The sequence below is a fragment of the Gigantopelta aegis genome, chromosome 2, assembly GCF_016097555.1.
Source record: "Gigantopelta aegis isolate Gae_Host chromosome 2, Gae_host_genome, whole genome shotgun sequence".
Lineage (NCBI taxonomy): Eukaryota > Metazoa > Mollusca > Gastropoda > Neomphalida > Peltospiridae > Gigantopelta > Gigantopelta aegis.
The window spans coordinates 17,486,327-17,502,040 of NC_054700.1; the positions used below are offsets into that span (position 1 = coordinate 17,486,327).

The 15,714-nt window shown below is 37.4% G+C and overlaps 1 protein-coding gene across 1 annotated transcript in view; it reads right to left on the reverse strand.

The window, feature by feature from the left end:
* LOC121382267 (probable ATP-dependent RNA helicase DHX34) overlaps positions 1-15,714 on the reverse strand; it is a 52,296-nt gene that overhangs the window by 20,169 nt on the left and 16,413 nt on the right. Inside the window, exons 8-18 of the mRNA XM_041511827.1 lie at positions 14,018-14,072; positions 13,340-13,407; positions 10,627-10,776; positions 9,772-9,897; positions 8,470-8,625; positions 7,308-7,415; positions 6,527-6,623; positions 4,823-4,970; positions 4,645-4,711; positions 4,139-4,246; positions 2,878-2,964 (exon numbers count right to left, since the gene is read on the reverse strand). Coding sequence (XP_041367761.1) covers positions 2,878-2,964; positions 4,139-4,246; positions 4,645-4,711; positions 4,823-4,970; positions 6,527-6,623; positions 7,308-7,415; positions 8,470-8,625; positions 9,772-9,897; positions 10,627-10,776; positions 13,340-13,407; positions 14,018-14,072 — 1,170 coding nt within the window. The remainder of the gene's footprint in view (positions 1-2,877; positions 2,965-4,138; positions 4,247-4,644; positions 4,712-4,822; positions 4,971-6,526; positions 6,624-7,307; positions 7,416-8,469; positions 8,626-9,771; positions 9,898-10,626; positions 10,777-13,339; positions 13,408-14,017; positions 14,073-15,714) is intronic.

The following is a 15,714-nucleotide window of genomic DNA, read 5'->3' on the forward strand; positions in this document are numbered from 1 at the left end:
TGAACAGGCCAGTCGCTCTGGTCATGGCCTGATGGAGATACCGGAGAACCAGACAGTGGGCGGTCCCGTGTGGATACCAAGGAACGGATGACCACATCATAGTCATATGGTCCGTAGAGTTGGGCTCTTCAATGACAGATGCCGCAGGCGCTTCATCACCAAAGTCTCGTAGAACTCAAGCACAGGCCAATCGATGTACCGTAATGGAAGCCGCCGGTTAAACCGGACCGTGGATGGTCCCGTCTAGCCCTCAGAGGCCTTGGAAGCCACATCAACTGAAGGTTGGCGCTGACGATAAGTGGAACCCGTAGGGAGCCATACAGGTCATGTGGAACGGCTACGGTCCCGGCTCCGATGCGCCGAAGAGGACTTCCCCGCCGAAGATCGGTGAGCCTTGGAATCCGTGGAGCGTCTATCTGAATGAGCCGGCTTCTTAGAGGGCTGCCTAGAGACCGCAGGCCTGTCATCCGAAGTCTTAGGTATCGGTGGAGCTGAAGAAGCCCCACCCCCTGAAGAGGGGACTGGAACCGGACCTGACCCCGAACCCGCCGGTTTAGGTAAGGTCGCCATTGACGCCATTGTTTTTTCCAGCATGGTTGGTAGAATTGAACGAAACACTTCCGCCACGGTGTCAGCAATCGAAGGCGAAGATTCCACCTTCTTGGTCCTCGCTGACACCACCTTCAGGTAAGCCGCGAACTCGACATCAGACAAGCCCGCACAAAGGTCGCATCTAGAAGTGAGGCCACACGGAACACGACAACCTGGACATAAGTCGTGTGGGTCGCCGCCGGCACTAACTTCTTGCAGCGTAAACACGCTCGAACTAGTCGCCTGAACATTATCAGATATGATAATAGTAATTTTTCAATCTGTGAAAAGAAAGAAAAACCAACCATAACACAAATACAAAGCCGGTAAATAAAGACGCCATTTTGCAAATGGCGTCCGACACGACAACCGGCGATATAACAACATTTCATGTAATTAACACTTGGCAAGTCAAGCGAAATACGCGAAAGACATACGAAAGCTAACGAAAGCTAACAAAATTAAGGTGAAAAACATTTCACCCAAACACAAAGCCAGTCAACAAAGACGCCATTTTGCAAATGGCGTCCGACACGACAACCGGCAATATAAACAACATTTCATGTAATTAAACGCTTGGAAAGTCAAGCGAAATACGCGAAAAAACATACGAAAGCTAACGAAAACGAAGGTGAAAAACATTTCACCCAAACACGAATACAAAACCAAAGGTCTTATAAAAGTTGACTCCAAACAGAGCCAAGCAAAAGGACGTCCAGACCCTTTAGCGAAGAGAAAAAGAAGGAAGTTACAGTCATGTGACCGGAACTAGAGAGCAGTATGCAGTAGAAGAATTTAGGCCATCCCATTGGCTGTTGGGATGTTCGGACCAGACCACTTGCGTGGGGGGGAGGTGCCCTTGTTTGAGGACAGGTAATGTCTATAGAAATATCTCTTAATGTTAACGAATGAACAAAATAATTTCTTGAAAACAATTTGATTTTTTTTTCATTGTTGAGAAAAATATACCTTGTGCAATACATGTACACAAACGTTTATTTTTGTGAGCATATATACATTTTATTGGTATTAAAAAAAAAGTACCTTATTAAATTTGCTACAGTTTTCAAATCACTCTTAAAGGGACAGACCTTAGTTTCAACCCGTGAAAATTAACACTTAAGTTTGGTTAATCTACAAACCTGTAACACATTTGGATAAAGTTACAAGTGAGTGAAACATGAGTCTGTGACTTTGAAATTGTGAAATGCCGTCTAAAATTAGACTAAAACTCGACTCCATAACATCAGGATGGCCAAAAACACTTCGAATGTATGGAAATGGATAATCTAAAACATAAAATCTAAGTAAAGTATGATTTCAGTTATCAAAAACGGCTATAATAATATAATAAATGTCCCTTTAATTATTGATATTTGATATACGGTATAAATGAATTATATCTAATTAGCCATTCATACCACACAAGCTGTTATAAACAATTTGCAAAATGTTTTATAGTAGTGAGCATTAGCTAAGAGGCATGTTAACACAGCAGGGTTCGAACTTAACAGTCGCCCAATCGCCCCTGGCGACTGAAAACGACGACGGGCAACTGAAAACCCACAGTAAGGCTGCTTGCCTGGCAACCATTTTTTTTTTTTTTTTTTTTTTTTAAATCAATAATTAATAAATAAATAAATGTACAGCTATTTAGCCTACTTTGCACCATGAAAAAGTGTAGGTCTGCTTTTACATATAAACATATACCCAATATAAGAATAGGTGTAAGGCAAGTTAAGTGGCATGTAAAATTGGGCACAAATTCATGTCGACAAGATTCAGCCCTGGTTATGTGTACACATCATAGATCGTATCCACTGAACATTATATTTTAGGGTTTTTTTTAATTATTATTATTTCATTGAGATGGGGTGGGAGGAGGAAGGGGTTGTGTCAGTTATACCAGTGCTCAACGTTTGGTGAACGCAAACATCTTTGTTTGTTGGAAATTATATAATCGGGAATTATATAATCCTATTATCTAATTTAATATGAAACGCTAAGCGATTTCGCAAACCTAACACGAGTGCAGGAAAATACTCAAAATAAATGTTTTCTCTTATAATCTGTTGCAATATTGTTGTTTTTTTAGAAAATATTATTCGGGCAAGTGAAAATAGATCTGGGCAAGTGAAAGTACTGTCACCACTTGCCTGGATGGCAACTCAAAAAAAAAAGTTAAGCGCAGACACTGACACAGTGTGTATTTCAAAGAAATTGGTGTTTCTTGGCCTTAAATACATTAACTGCCATTTAACTTGCCTTTAATGAGAGACAACTTACTATAGCATCATTGTCCGAGTGAGCCCTCACAGTGAATGGAGACTGAACACTCATGGCAGCCGCAATCGACAACACTGGGTCAATCATCTACAGTAATATACAAGACAGTGGAAGTCAGAATAAATAGGCAGGCAAGAATTATAAGATATCAAACTCCCTTCCATTTCATATCATGTTTATGTCCCAAGTAAATCTTGTGACAATAAAAATTATTTCACAAGGGACATAAACATGATATGACATGTGTAGCGAATTTAATATCCTATTTATTATCCATAATCGATTTTAATTTATATCACTGAACTTATTTGACCGACATTTTGGTAAGGTCGTTTTGACGAGGTGTTACGTCCTACTTTATGTTCTAGTGGGACATCATGAACTAAGATATTTATAACCATATCAGTAACAAACAAGCATTGGACACAAAACTCTCTGTCTCCCTAAATCTCTTTTTTCTCTCCATCTTTCTGTCTCTCTTCCACCACTCTTTCACAAATAAAGTGTTGAAATAACTACATCAAATAGTCTGAATTTGAAACTGAGTTTGCTATGTTTTAATATTGAATTTTCTATGTGTTAAAAGTTAACTTGACAAAAGGAACTTGGTATAAAACTGATATACCGTAATTTCATGCGTATAGTCCACTGCACCAGATAAGCCGCATTGGGTAATAAATGGTTATCGAGTAAAAAAAAAAAGATGATCAGATAGCCCGCTCCGACACATGGCCTACATTAGCTTGAACGGTTAACGCCTGATGATGAAAACACCAGCCATTGTCAGCCAATGATCTTAATTACCGATATGCGTGTATAGCTTGCATTGTTATTTTGCTCCGAGTGTTAACTTACACTGGCAAATTAGTGAACACAATTAGTGAGTTGTTTTCACCTTTGAAATGCTATGACTGAATTAGTATTATTTGTGATCGATTAGGTCAGATATAGATACAGCCGGTGCAGCTTACGTGTCAATATAAACAGTTCCAACAGTTGACATACAATGCTTTTTTTAAATTTGGTCTCAACACAGGATAAACCGCTTTTGACAATAAATGGTTATTGAGTTAAAAAAAAAGACTGTATAACCCGCAGGGGGCAATTTTCAAGGTTTTAAAATGTATAGCCTGGGGGCTATACACGTGAAATTACGGTATATATTTTTGTCTGTAAAATAAACATTAAAAATCTTTAACCAAGGTTTTATGAATTTTGAAACATAGACAGATGAAGGGAATAAATCCAGAAAAGCTCATACGTGAAATATGGAGCCCATTATAAGCATTTTGCCAATAACAACTTCAACAGGAAGTCTGGATAACATGTGACCAATGGGTGTGAGCGACTCATCTTCTGTCAGGGCATCCTGTGAAAAGAAAAGAAAATTTAAACAGTAACTGTTACAGTTACTCCAATGATTACATGTCGTTCTAAAATCTAGTTTTATGAAAAGGACTTATTACCCTCAAAACAAAAATGCACCGTTTCATTTATTAGCCAATAAAAAGACGATTTACAAGATGTGATTTTTAATTTATTTAACCAATGAACTCACACATAAAGGTCTAATTTTGCAACAAAACTATAAGTTATCAAATACACAATTGGTAATTTTAAACAAGTCTTTTTTTAATATGAATAATAATCATCAATTTTTTGCATTCGTATCTTCAGCATAAGTAAAAAAAAAAAGTGTAAAAAAGTGTAAAAAAGAATAAGTGTGTAGACAAGAAAACAGTTGAAAGTAGATATGGATTGTTATACCTGTTCTTTGAGAAAGCTGATTGAATTTTCTATACTTGACATTTCTGGAGCCTCGATAAAAGGAAATCTACAAAAGAAATAGATGTCTTTTTATACTTCTGTTTAACAACAACTCAGGGGATGGGGGCATCCACAAAATACATATTTTTACCAGTCTGATACCCAAAGCTGCACTTACTTCCTGGCATTGGGTAGTCCCATGGAAATCATTTGCAGTATCAGCGTGTCGAGTGTGACTCGCTGTATTTCTGGAGTGGCGTACTCTTGGAACGCGTCATAGTCAGTTTCATCATACAGTCTGTAACAGATACCGGGGCCAGTTCGACCTGGACAAATACACAATAGAAATTATCTTATTAAAAAAAGAAAGATCTACAACATATTTTTTCTCTTTAAATTTCTGAAAGATTAAAAAAGAATAACTACTTTTTTAAAGGATAATAACCTAGAGTTTTAGACATTAATATTAAAAGATTTTATCTCAGACAGTCTCTGTAATTGTAAAAATTATAATAATCAGAACTATCAAAGTTATCCATTTTCCTTGCAGTATAGCTATTACTCCTATTAATTTTAAGTTATGTGCTATTCAATTGTATCAACTGGCTGTTTTTATAAATGATGTAACTCAGTGGTAGAGAACTTGCCTGAGGTGTGATGGGTTATAAGATCAATTGCTCATGTTGGATTCAGGTTTTTCTATGTGGCAGCATTAGGCTCTTGCTCTTTCCTTCTCCCTCCAACCCTCTTGTTCTCCCCCCCCCTCATTCTCCCTCCCACCCTCTTGTTCTCCTTCCAACCCTCTTGTTCTCCCTCCCACCCTCTTATTTTCCCTCCAACCCTCTCGTTCTCCCTCCCACCCTCTCGTTCTCCCTCCCACCCTCTCGTTCTCCCTCCAACCCTCTCGTTCTCTCTCCCACCCTCTCGTTCTCCCTTCAACCCTCTCGTTCTCCCTCCAACCCTCTCGTTCTCCCTCCCATCCTCTCGTTCTCCATCCAACCCTCTCATTCTTCCTCTAATACTCTTGTACTCCCTCCCATTCTCCCTCCAACCCTCTCGTTCTCCCTCCCATCCTCTCATTATCCCTCCCATTCTCTCTCCAACCCTCTCGTTCCCTCCCATCCTCTCGTTCTCCCTCCAACCCTCTCATTCTTCCTCTAACTCTCTCGTTCTCCCTCCAACACTCTCATTCTCCCTCTAACCCTCTCATTCTCCCTCCCATCCTCTCATTCTTCCTCTAACCCTCTCGTTCTCCCTCCCATCCTCTCATTCTTCCTCTAACCCTCTCGTTCTCCCTTCAACCCTCTCATTCTTCCTCTAACCCTCTCGTTCTCCCTCCCATCCTCCTCTCGTTCTCCCTCCCATCCTCTCATTCTCCCTCCCATCCTCTCATTCTTCCTCTAACCCTCTCGTTCTCCCTTCAACCCTCTCATTCTTCCTCTAACCCTCTCATTCTCCCTCCCATCCTCTCATTCTCCCTCCCATCCTCTCATTCTTCCTCTAACCCTCTCGTTCTCCCTTCAACCCTCTCATTCTTCCTCCAACTCTCTCGTTCTCCCTCCCATCCTCTCGTTCTCCCTCCAACCCTCTCATTCTTCCTCTAATCCTCTCCCTCCCATCCTCTTTCTCCTTCCAACCCTCTCATTCTTCCTCTAACCCTCTCATTCTTCCTCCCTCCCTCTTGTTCTTCCTCCCTTCCTCTCGTTCTTCCTCCTTCCCTCTCTGTCCCTCCTACCTCCCTCCCTCTAAACCCTCTACCTCTTCCGAAATAGCTCTGGCTTAAAATGTGCTGAGACGTTGTTGAACAAATACCCTTTATTTTCCTTATTATCATTAATTAGTAATTTCCTATATCTTCATTAGACGTCCATATTGTACGCACCTGCTCTTCCCTTTCTCTGTTCTGCACTAGCTCGACTAATCCAAAACTCCTGAAGTCTCTGCATCTTGCACTTTGGGTCAAAGTTCATTTCCTTCACCTATAAATATTCCAAACTTTATTTCCCCAAGATGAATGCAGTTTTACATTTTTACATTATAACATCTATAGTTTACATGTAGGCAATATACTACAACTTTTACAGCTGACTATAATCATGTTGGAAACCAACAACAAATTACTAAACAATTTCAGGAGTTGTTTTGTGCACTTTCTGAAGGTCAGTCTATGCAGGACTTCTAGAATCTTTATAAAATCCACTAGCCATGGGATCAGTGATTTTTTTAATTTACTAGCCACGATAAAAAAATTCACTAGCTCTACTTTACTTTAAGTTACCGGTAATACAATTTTACTAAAGAATAGTAATAATCAGATATGTCACCTAAGAGGGAGATAGAGCTTAAAAACACTAACACTTGGAGGGGGGGGGGGGGGGGGGGGGGGTGTGTGTGAGGGTAGGACATTCATATTTACAAAATAGACTTAACTGCAACATTTGACTCTCTTTTTTTTTTCCACTAGCCATTGAGCATGGCAACAGTAGTTATTTACTAGCCCAAAATTGAATATCACTAGCCATGGGAGTGGGGCTACCATAATCTAGAAGCCCTGCTATGTATAAAACAAAAAATGATCTTATAAAACAGACTGCCATGATAAAAAAAAAAAAAAAATGCCATCAAGCATTCTACACCAAAATATTCATAGTTACAACCAATACCTTTCCTGAATCAATAATGAATCTGACTCCGTCAATGGTAACCGAAGTCTCTGCAATATTTGTTGACACAATGCACTTCCTGACACCCTCAGGAGCAATATCAAACACCTGGAAACAGAAAAAACAATCATATCTCAATGTATGATGTCATATCATGATGTCATCCGTGATCATATTTTAGCAAGACAGATGTTCTGTTCATGTGTCGGTTATACAACTTTAAATTCTTGCGAATGCCAATCGGTTAACCATGACACATTTTGAAATTAAAAGCTGAAAACTTCAGAAGATAATTAAATTCCATACAAATCTGAAGTAATTGATTGTTACACAAATATAATGCATGTAACCTAACAATGGTTACGTACCGTAGGTAAAAAAAAAGAAAAAAAGAAGAAAAAAAACAGAGAAGATTTCCGGTACATAAAATTCTGAAATATCGTCCCCTGCCTTGAGAATGCAAGATCCCAAAATAAATAAATTTTGTTCAGTATCTTAACAAACTATGTTAGGGCTTTGAATGTCCCCCAACACCAACTAAACAAATAACTTTATGTTTTTATTTCAGCACTCACACAGTGTTTCTTCAGAATAAAAGATGAGGCCGTTCAAAATGTCTAAATTTACTACAAACAATCTGCATCCAGAACATATTATATTTTATCATCCATTAAAGGCTTTGGTAGGAGATATCACAGGCACTATAATTTGTTATATCTCCTGTGACATTCTCCTAGGAGATATCGCTTCTTTTTGTTATGTCACTGTGTATGTTTCAGCGCTAAACCTATCATTAGTGACGTCACGCCACTGTCATTCTGTCGAGTCTACCGCTGCCAAATATAGTGACATTCAACCCACATTACTGACATTGTTTACAATTGTCACAAATGAAAAGAATGATAATGTATGATAAAAAGAATACCCCACTCGTGTCTTGTGATATCATAATTTATCAGCATTCGTTGATAAAAGTATAAAAATCCTCAGATTTTCATACTTTTATCAACTCGTGCTGATAAATTATGATATCACAAGACACTCGGGGAGTATCCTCTATATATTGCATATTATTTTATGAATGGATATGGGCGATGAAAAACAGCCCTTATAACTGTGTTCATATCTGGAAGGGTTTTTATGAATATTTTAATTTTATCACCTGATCTTGTTCCTGTATGGACAGTGCTGAATGTAGTGGCAGCACGATCCAACCTTTGGTTTGTAGAGCATAAACCCGTACCGCCTCAATTACGGTCATTATGTCCGACATACCACTGAGAAATACCAACAAATCACCTCTCTCCGTCTTCGGGTACTGAAAACAGTACGCAAGGAAATAAACAAAATGTTACCGTGATGATAATCGAATAAATGTATTATCCATATGGTTCAACATAACCGAGTTAATAATAATCATACGAAGCACACATGTAATAACAAGTGTAATGGCGTAATATTGGGAAGCGACGTCATAACATGACGTTGGTTCTCCAGTCCTAGCTCAGACTGTGCATTTGAAATATGACGTCATTTCGTCGTCTCCTTCTAGTTGTGACTGAAACATTTTGACTTGGGTCTTGTTATTCATAAAGAAAACAACAACAATAATATGGAAAATAAAGAAATTATTACACTCGCGTGTGAGTCGTACTGATTTTACGAAACTCATGTCAGGATTCATGTATTACCTTCGCTATCACTCGGGCAATACAAAAATCGTAACACTCGTTTCGTAAAATCAGTACGACACACAAGCTCGTACAATAATCTCTATATATCTAACTACAAGCAATGTATTATAATATAAGTTGTAGAAGCATCACGAGGGGTTTATGGATTTTTATACCCTCTGTATGCTCTTGTACCCCGAGCCTTCTGGTAAAAGAGCATACCGAGGGTATAACAATTTATCTTGCCGACATGTTTAATTACAAGATTTTCTTCAAACACATCCAGGTGCATTAATAATGTTCAAACAAAAAAATTCAATAGTAGCGTTATGTACCCAGTTTAGTGTTATTGTAAGAAGATGTAAAGTGACGTCATTGAAATACTGACATCATTCTTCAATTTCATTTTCAGACTGATTGGCAAATCATTTGCTTTATTTATGTTGGCAACAGACAAATTGTTTTGCATGGCACATTAATACAATAACAACAGTCTGATGTTACAGGTGAGGTATAAGAGATTTGACTCCGCCCACGCGGAGTATAAGACTTTTGTCCAAGGCTAAATAACCAATGAAATTCGAGTATTTGACATCAAGGCGAGATAACATCATTTACTAAGGGGATCAAACCCTGCTACTAATCAAAAAATTTAACAGGTATCCTCTCTAGTCCAAGACTAAATGTCAAAATTACCAAATGTTTGACAACCAACAGCCGATGATTAATAAATCAATGTGCTCTAGTGGTGTCATTAAACAAAATAAACTTTTTTAAAACCTTAAATGTACCTTGTGATCAATTTGCTGCAGAATTCTGATGTAGGGAGTTGGGTCCATTCTCTCTGACTTGCCAACTTGCTCTTCTTGTTTCAATGGGTAATATTCTAACTGAATGGGATATAAACGGCCAGGAACCTTGGGGGCAAAAACAAAGTTGAAAAATTATGTAAGAATCCTATTTTAAATTATTAATTTACAATCATTTTATTTTTTACATGTATTATTCTATATACATATTCGATAGATAATATGAAAATACTTATATATTCAGGTCTCAATCCAAATTAGAAAATATATTATTCATTAACTCATTTTGCCAAAATTGAAATCAATATTATTTTTTTTAATGATTCAAATGAAATATTTTAGCCAAGAAATAATTTGTGAGGTGACATTCAGGAATAATTTAGTTATTTAAAAATAAAAAATTAATTCTGTGAAAAAGCCATGACATTCAAACTTGATCTGTAACAGTACTTGATAAAGCTATATACAAAATTAAATCTCAATATCAAGGCATAGCAAAACAAATTCTGGAAAACAAATTTTCATATCTCCAAAGTCCATCAGCCATAACTGTGAAAGTCAAACTTGATTTGTAACAGAACATGATAAAGCAATACACAAAATTTCAGTTTAATATCTTAAGGCATTGCAAAAAAAACACAAAAAAGTTCAAGGGCCATAACTCTGTGAAAATAATATCCTAAAAACTATATGTTGGACAGACAACCAGACAGACAGACAGACAGACACACACACACGAGATGAAACCTATAGTTCTCTCCAGTTGAAATGGTAGGGAAATAAAACAGAACCTTACAGCATTGACATAATAAAGAGAGATCCTGCTATTTAATCTACCTTGATGACAGGTGCGTTGTCGAAGTAACCACTAAACAGCGAGATGTTAATCGTAGCGGACATCAAAACCAGCTTCAGATCATCACGCTGCTGCAACATGCACTTCAAAACTCCGAGCAGAAAATCAGTGAAAATGTGACGCTCATGTACCTATTTAAAAAATCCAAAATTTAAATAAAGTTATTTTTTTTAAATAACTTAAAGCATGATTAAACTCTCTAAAGGCAAAGACTCTGTTATAAGTAGAGCCAAATATCTTCAGCTAGTATGTTTGCCTTCTTTAAAAAGAAAATTACTGTTATATTACACAATATTTAAAGGGACAGACCCTAGTTTTCGAACATTACAGCATATTTTTCACTATTAAAGGCATATTGTCACAGACCACCGACTTATTTAATGGTCTAACAAAGTATTACCTGAACAAAAATAATTTGATTTGTCCCTAAATGTACTTTATTCAACCATCTTCATAACCACTATACTCCATTTATTGATGACATTTTGTAAAAATAATTGAATTATGGCAATGGTCCATAATTCAAAAACTAAAATTGCCGAGAGGGACGACATGGATTTAACTCCATCATGGTTCAGTTAAGGTGATGCGATAGCTAGATTTGGTTTCCAACAATTAACGTCATTTGTATTTATTATCCATTTTTAGAGAAATAAAGTCCTTAAATCTGTGACAGTATGCCTTTAAAGCCACTTTGGATCATTTAAATTACAAGCACTTACATTTTATAATTTAAAATATTAATTTTCGTACACTTGAAGTGATTCTGATCATCCAGCTTTTTGTAATACCCCAAAATGTATTTTTCACAATTCCAAAAAAGCACATTTTCGTTTCATTTAAGGAAAGCTTATCGAGACAAGCTCCAGTTATGTTTAGACTGTATTTCCGCATTTAAACATCACAGACTTTAGCTTCTCTCTGTTACAACCGTATCTAAATGCGTGTTTCAGATTTGTAGATTAATAAAACTTAGTGTCCATTTTCACGTACTGAAACTAGGATCTGCACCTTTAAACTTCTTGTTTAAATTTACAATTCTGGCAATTCCAGGGTGTTTCTGGTATTACAGTTCAATGTAGTGGCTCTAAATTCATCATTTGTATATTTGTATATGTGAAAAAGAAGTACGAATCTCAGAAACAAGGGACAATGACTTTAAAATGAAGTGGCTATATTGTCGTTCATAATGTGTAATAATAGGGGTTTTATTTTAGAAATTTGACTTATTCTTTACGACGTTTATAAAATTGGAAATTCATTTTTTGGGGGGATAATATAAATAAGAGGTACTGAATTCTAACAATTATAAACAAAGACAAACTTTAAATCATCTCAACTTTTATCAATTTATCAATTACAATACAAGCTACATATAGATATAAAGTTTGTTTTACTTAACGATGCCACTGAGCACACTGATTTTTAATCTTATCATCGGCTGTTGGACGTCAAAACATATGGTCATTCTGACACTGTTTTTTAGAGGAAACCTGCTGTCGCCACATAGGCTACTCTTTTATGACATGCAGCAAGGGATCTTTTATTTGGGCTTCCCACAGGCAGGATAGCACAAACCATGGCCTTTGTTGAACCAGTTATGGATCACTGGTCAGTGCAAGTGGTTTACACCTACCCATTGAGCCTTGCGGAGCACTCACTCAGGGTTTGGAGTCGTTATCTGGATTAAAAATCCCATGCCTTGACTGGGATCCAAACCCAGTACCTACCAGCCTGTAGACTGATGGCCTAACCATGACGCCACCGAGGCCAGCACATATAGATATGTATATTAATATAATTTAAATAAAAACAAGGGGCTATACATTTTCCCCAGTTATCACAGAAGATGGCCATTGTTAAATCTATTGATAGACATAAGCACTGATGTATGCAAAAGACTATACATAATATAAAAATACTTGGAAAACAAGCATTCTGAGAGTACTGCTAAAGCAATACATGTCCCCTATCGGACCCAACAAATTTTCATATCTCTTAAGTTCAAGGGCCATAACTCTGTTAAAAATGGGTAATGGGTAAATTTGATCTGTAACAATACATGATAAAGCTATAACCAGTACGTGTGAATGAAGGCGACCAATAAAACTCGGTTTATTTCTTCTCGGTAGGTTGACTGGCCTCAGTGGTGTCCTGGTTAAGCCATCGGACATAAGGCTAGTAAGTACAGGGTTCGCAGCCCGGTCGGTACCGGCTCTTACCCAGAGTGAGTTTAACGACTCAATGGGTAGGTTAAGACCACTACACCCTCTTTTCTCTCACTAACCACAAACACCTAACAACTAACCCACTGCCCAGATAGCTGATGTGTGTGCCCAGGACAGTGTGCTTGAACCTTAATTGGATAGAAGCACGAAAATAAATACAGTAAAGTACTCTTCTAATGAACCGGAAGGGACCATGATAGTTAGTTCATTATATTAGTAGTTTGTTATACAATTTGCATAAGTTGGTCATTAATATATAGGGAGATAAAACTGGACTTTACGACCAGTTCGTTCTATGCAGTAGTTCATTATAAGCATGTTCGTTATAAATGTACTTTACTGTATTATGAATGAAAGGATAAAGCTATACACAAAATTTCAGGGTTGGATCAGTAGAGGACTAGTAAACAGCTGTTGACCATGGATGTATATACCAAAGCTGACACCAACTACACAGAATACATGCCTCATCAATGACTATAACGTTATACTGCTTCAAGTAAGGATCGGTGCTCATCTGTCGCAAAAGCAAACCTAAAAAATAAAACATATGGCTGCTGTAAATAACATAATTATATAACATATATTAAAGGAGAGGTTGTTTCAGAATGAGATTTAAATTTCAACTGTTTCCCTATAAGTTCTGATAGTGTTTTTATTACCTGTCTCAAATTCAAAATGTTAAATTATTTATTAATTATATACAGTACATGCATCATATATTTTTATTTAGAAAGAAATTAATTTCATTTCAAAAGATTATGCATAGGAAGAAGGAAGGAACTGTTTTATTTAACGATGCACTCAACACATTTTATTTATGGTTATATGGTGTCAAACATATGGTTAAGAACCACACAGATATTGAGAGAGGAAACCCACTGTTGCCACTTCATGGGCTACTCTTTTCGATTAGCAGCAAGGGATCTTTTATATGCACCATCCCATAGACAGGATAGCATATACCATGGCTTTTGATGTACCAGTCGTGTTGCACTGGCTGGAGTGAGAAATAGCGCAATGGGCCCACTGGCTGGGATCAAACCCAAACCGACCGCGCATCAAGTGAGCGCTGTACCACTGGGCTACGCCTCGCCCCGATTATGCATAGAATAACAAATGAATTATTTAGTGTAAATGTTACCTTCTGTTAAGAAAATTACTTTTGTGGCCTTTGTCTTGGTCTTTTCAAATCTAACCTGCAAGACAATAAAATTAACAAGCATTATGAGATACTTCTACAGCAATACATGTCGCCTACCTAACCCTACAATTTTAGCCCAATATCTCAAGGCCTTCTGAAAAAAAACCAGTCCGGAATTTTGTTTTTCACATGTCCTAACTTCAAATGAGTAAATCACCATGGAAGCTATACACAAAATTTCAGCTCAATATTTCAAGACCTTCTGGAAAAAAAGTCTGGGAAACAAATGTTCACATATCCTAAGTTCAAGGTCATAACTCTGTCAAAAATAGGTAAATCGCCATAAAAGTCAAACTTGATCTGTAACAGTACTTTATAAAGCTCTACACAAAATTTCAGATCAATGTGTCAAGGCCTTCTAAAAAATTATCTGGAAAACTATATGTGGAACAGACAGACGGACAGACAGAAGGACGGAGATGAAACCTATAGTCCCCTCAGGTTGGACCGGTAGAGGACTAATAGTAAACGGTAACTGTTATAAACCTGACTTAGTGGTATAGTGGTTCCACCATCAGCTTGAAGAAGGGAGGAAGGAAATGTTTTATTTAACGTCACACTCAACACATTTTATTTACGGTTATATGGCGTCAGACATATGGTTAAGTACCACACAGATATTGAGGGAAGAAACCCACTGTCGCCACTTCATGGGCTACTCTTTTCGATTAGCAGCAAGGGATCTTTTATATGCACCATCCCACAGACAGGATAATACATACCACGGCCTTTGATATACCAGTTGTGGTGCAATGGCTGGAGCGAGAAATCGCCCAATGGGCCCACCGCCGGGGATCGATCTCAGACTGACCGTGCATCAAGCGGACGATTTACCATTGGGCTACGTCCCGCCCCCCCCATCAGCTTGAAGGCTTGGTGTTCATACCCAGAAGCCATTTATGGCTCCTTGAGGTGCAAGGTCACTAAAGGGGCATTCTTAAGTTATGATTTCTTTCATAACGACTTGTCGAAGAAACTCAAAATGTACGATGTGGGATGACATTATAGCTCAAGTACCTTTTAAATATGCCCTGTTTACATGTTGGATCAGGGCTAGAGATTATTCCATAAAACAGATTTGCAATGGTCCACAATTACACATATTTTCCTAAATCTGTCACTACAAACTTTTAATTTTATCTTTTCTGAGTTTACTCATAATATTAGACTTAGAACATGTTAGTGTAGTGTTTTCCCTAGCTTGTTTTAGCATGGTGCAGCACCATGCCTCAATAGTCTAGCACCATCTTGCCTTAATCAGTGCCATGCTGCCCTGAGATTAAACAAGCCTTTTTCAATAATTAATTCTAAAATTGCCTTTATAAAACACCCAAAATGGTATTATTAATTAATAAAATATGCCTTTTATATAGTTTGCCATTCATTTATTAAAGCAAGCACACAAATTACATTAATGTTTATTTCAATTAATGTTTATGTATTTTTAATGAAAATGGTGAGAATGTCCCAAAAGTGTTTGGTCTACAATACCTTGCCTATTTTCTAGGGAAATCACTATAGTGACTAATACAAATGCTACAAAAGAATAAACCAGACACTTCTATCTGAAACTGGCTCTTTGTTTCGGACAATAGTGTCAGATTTTTTTTCTTGTAGCATTTGTACCAGTTGGAAAC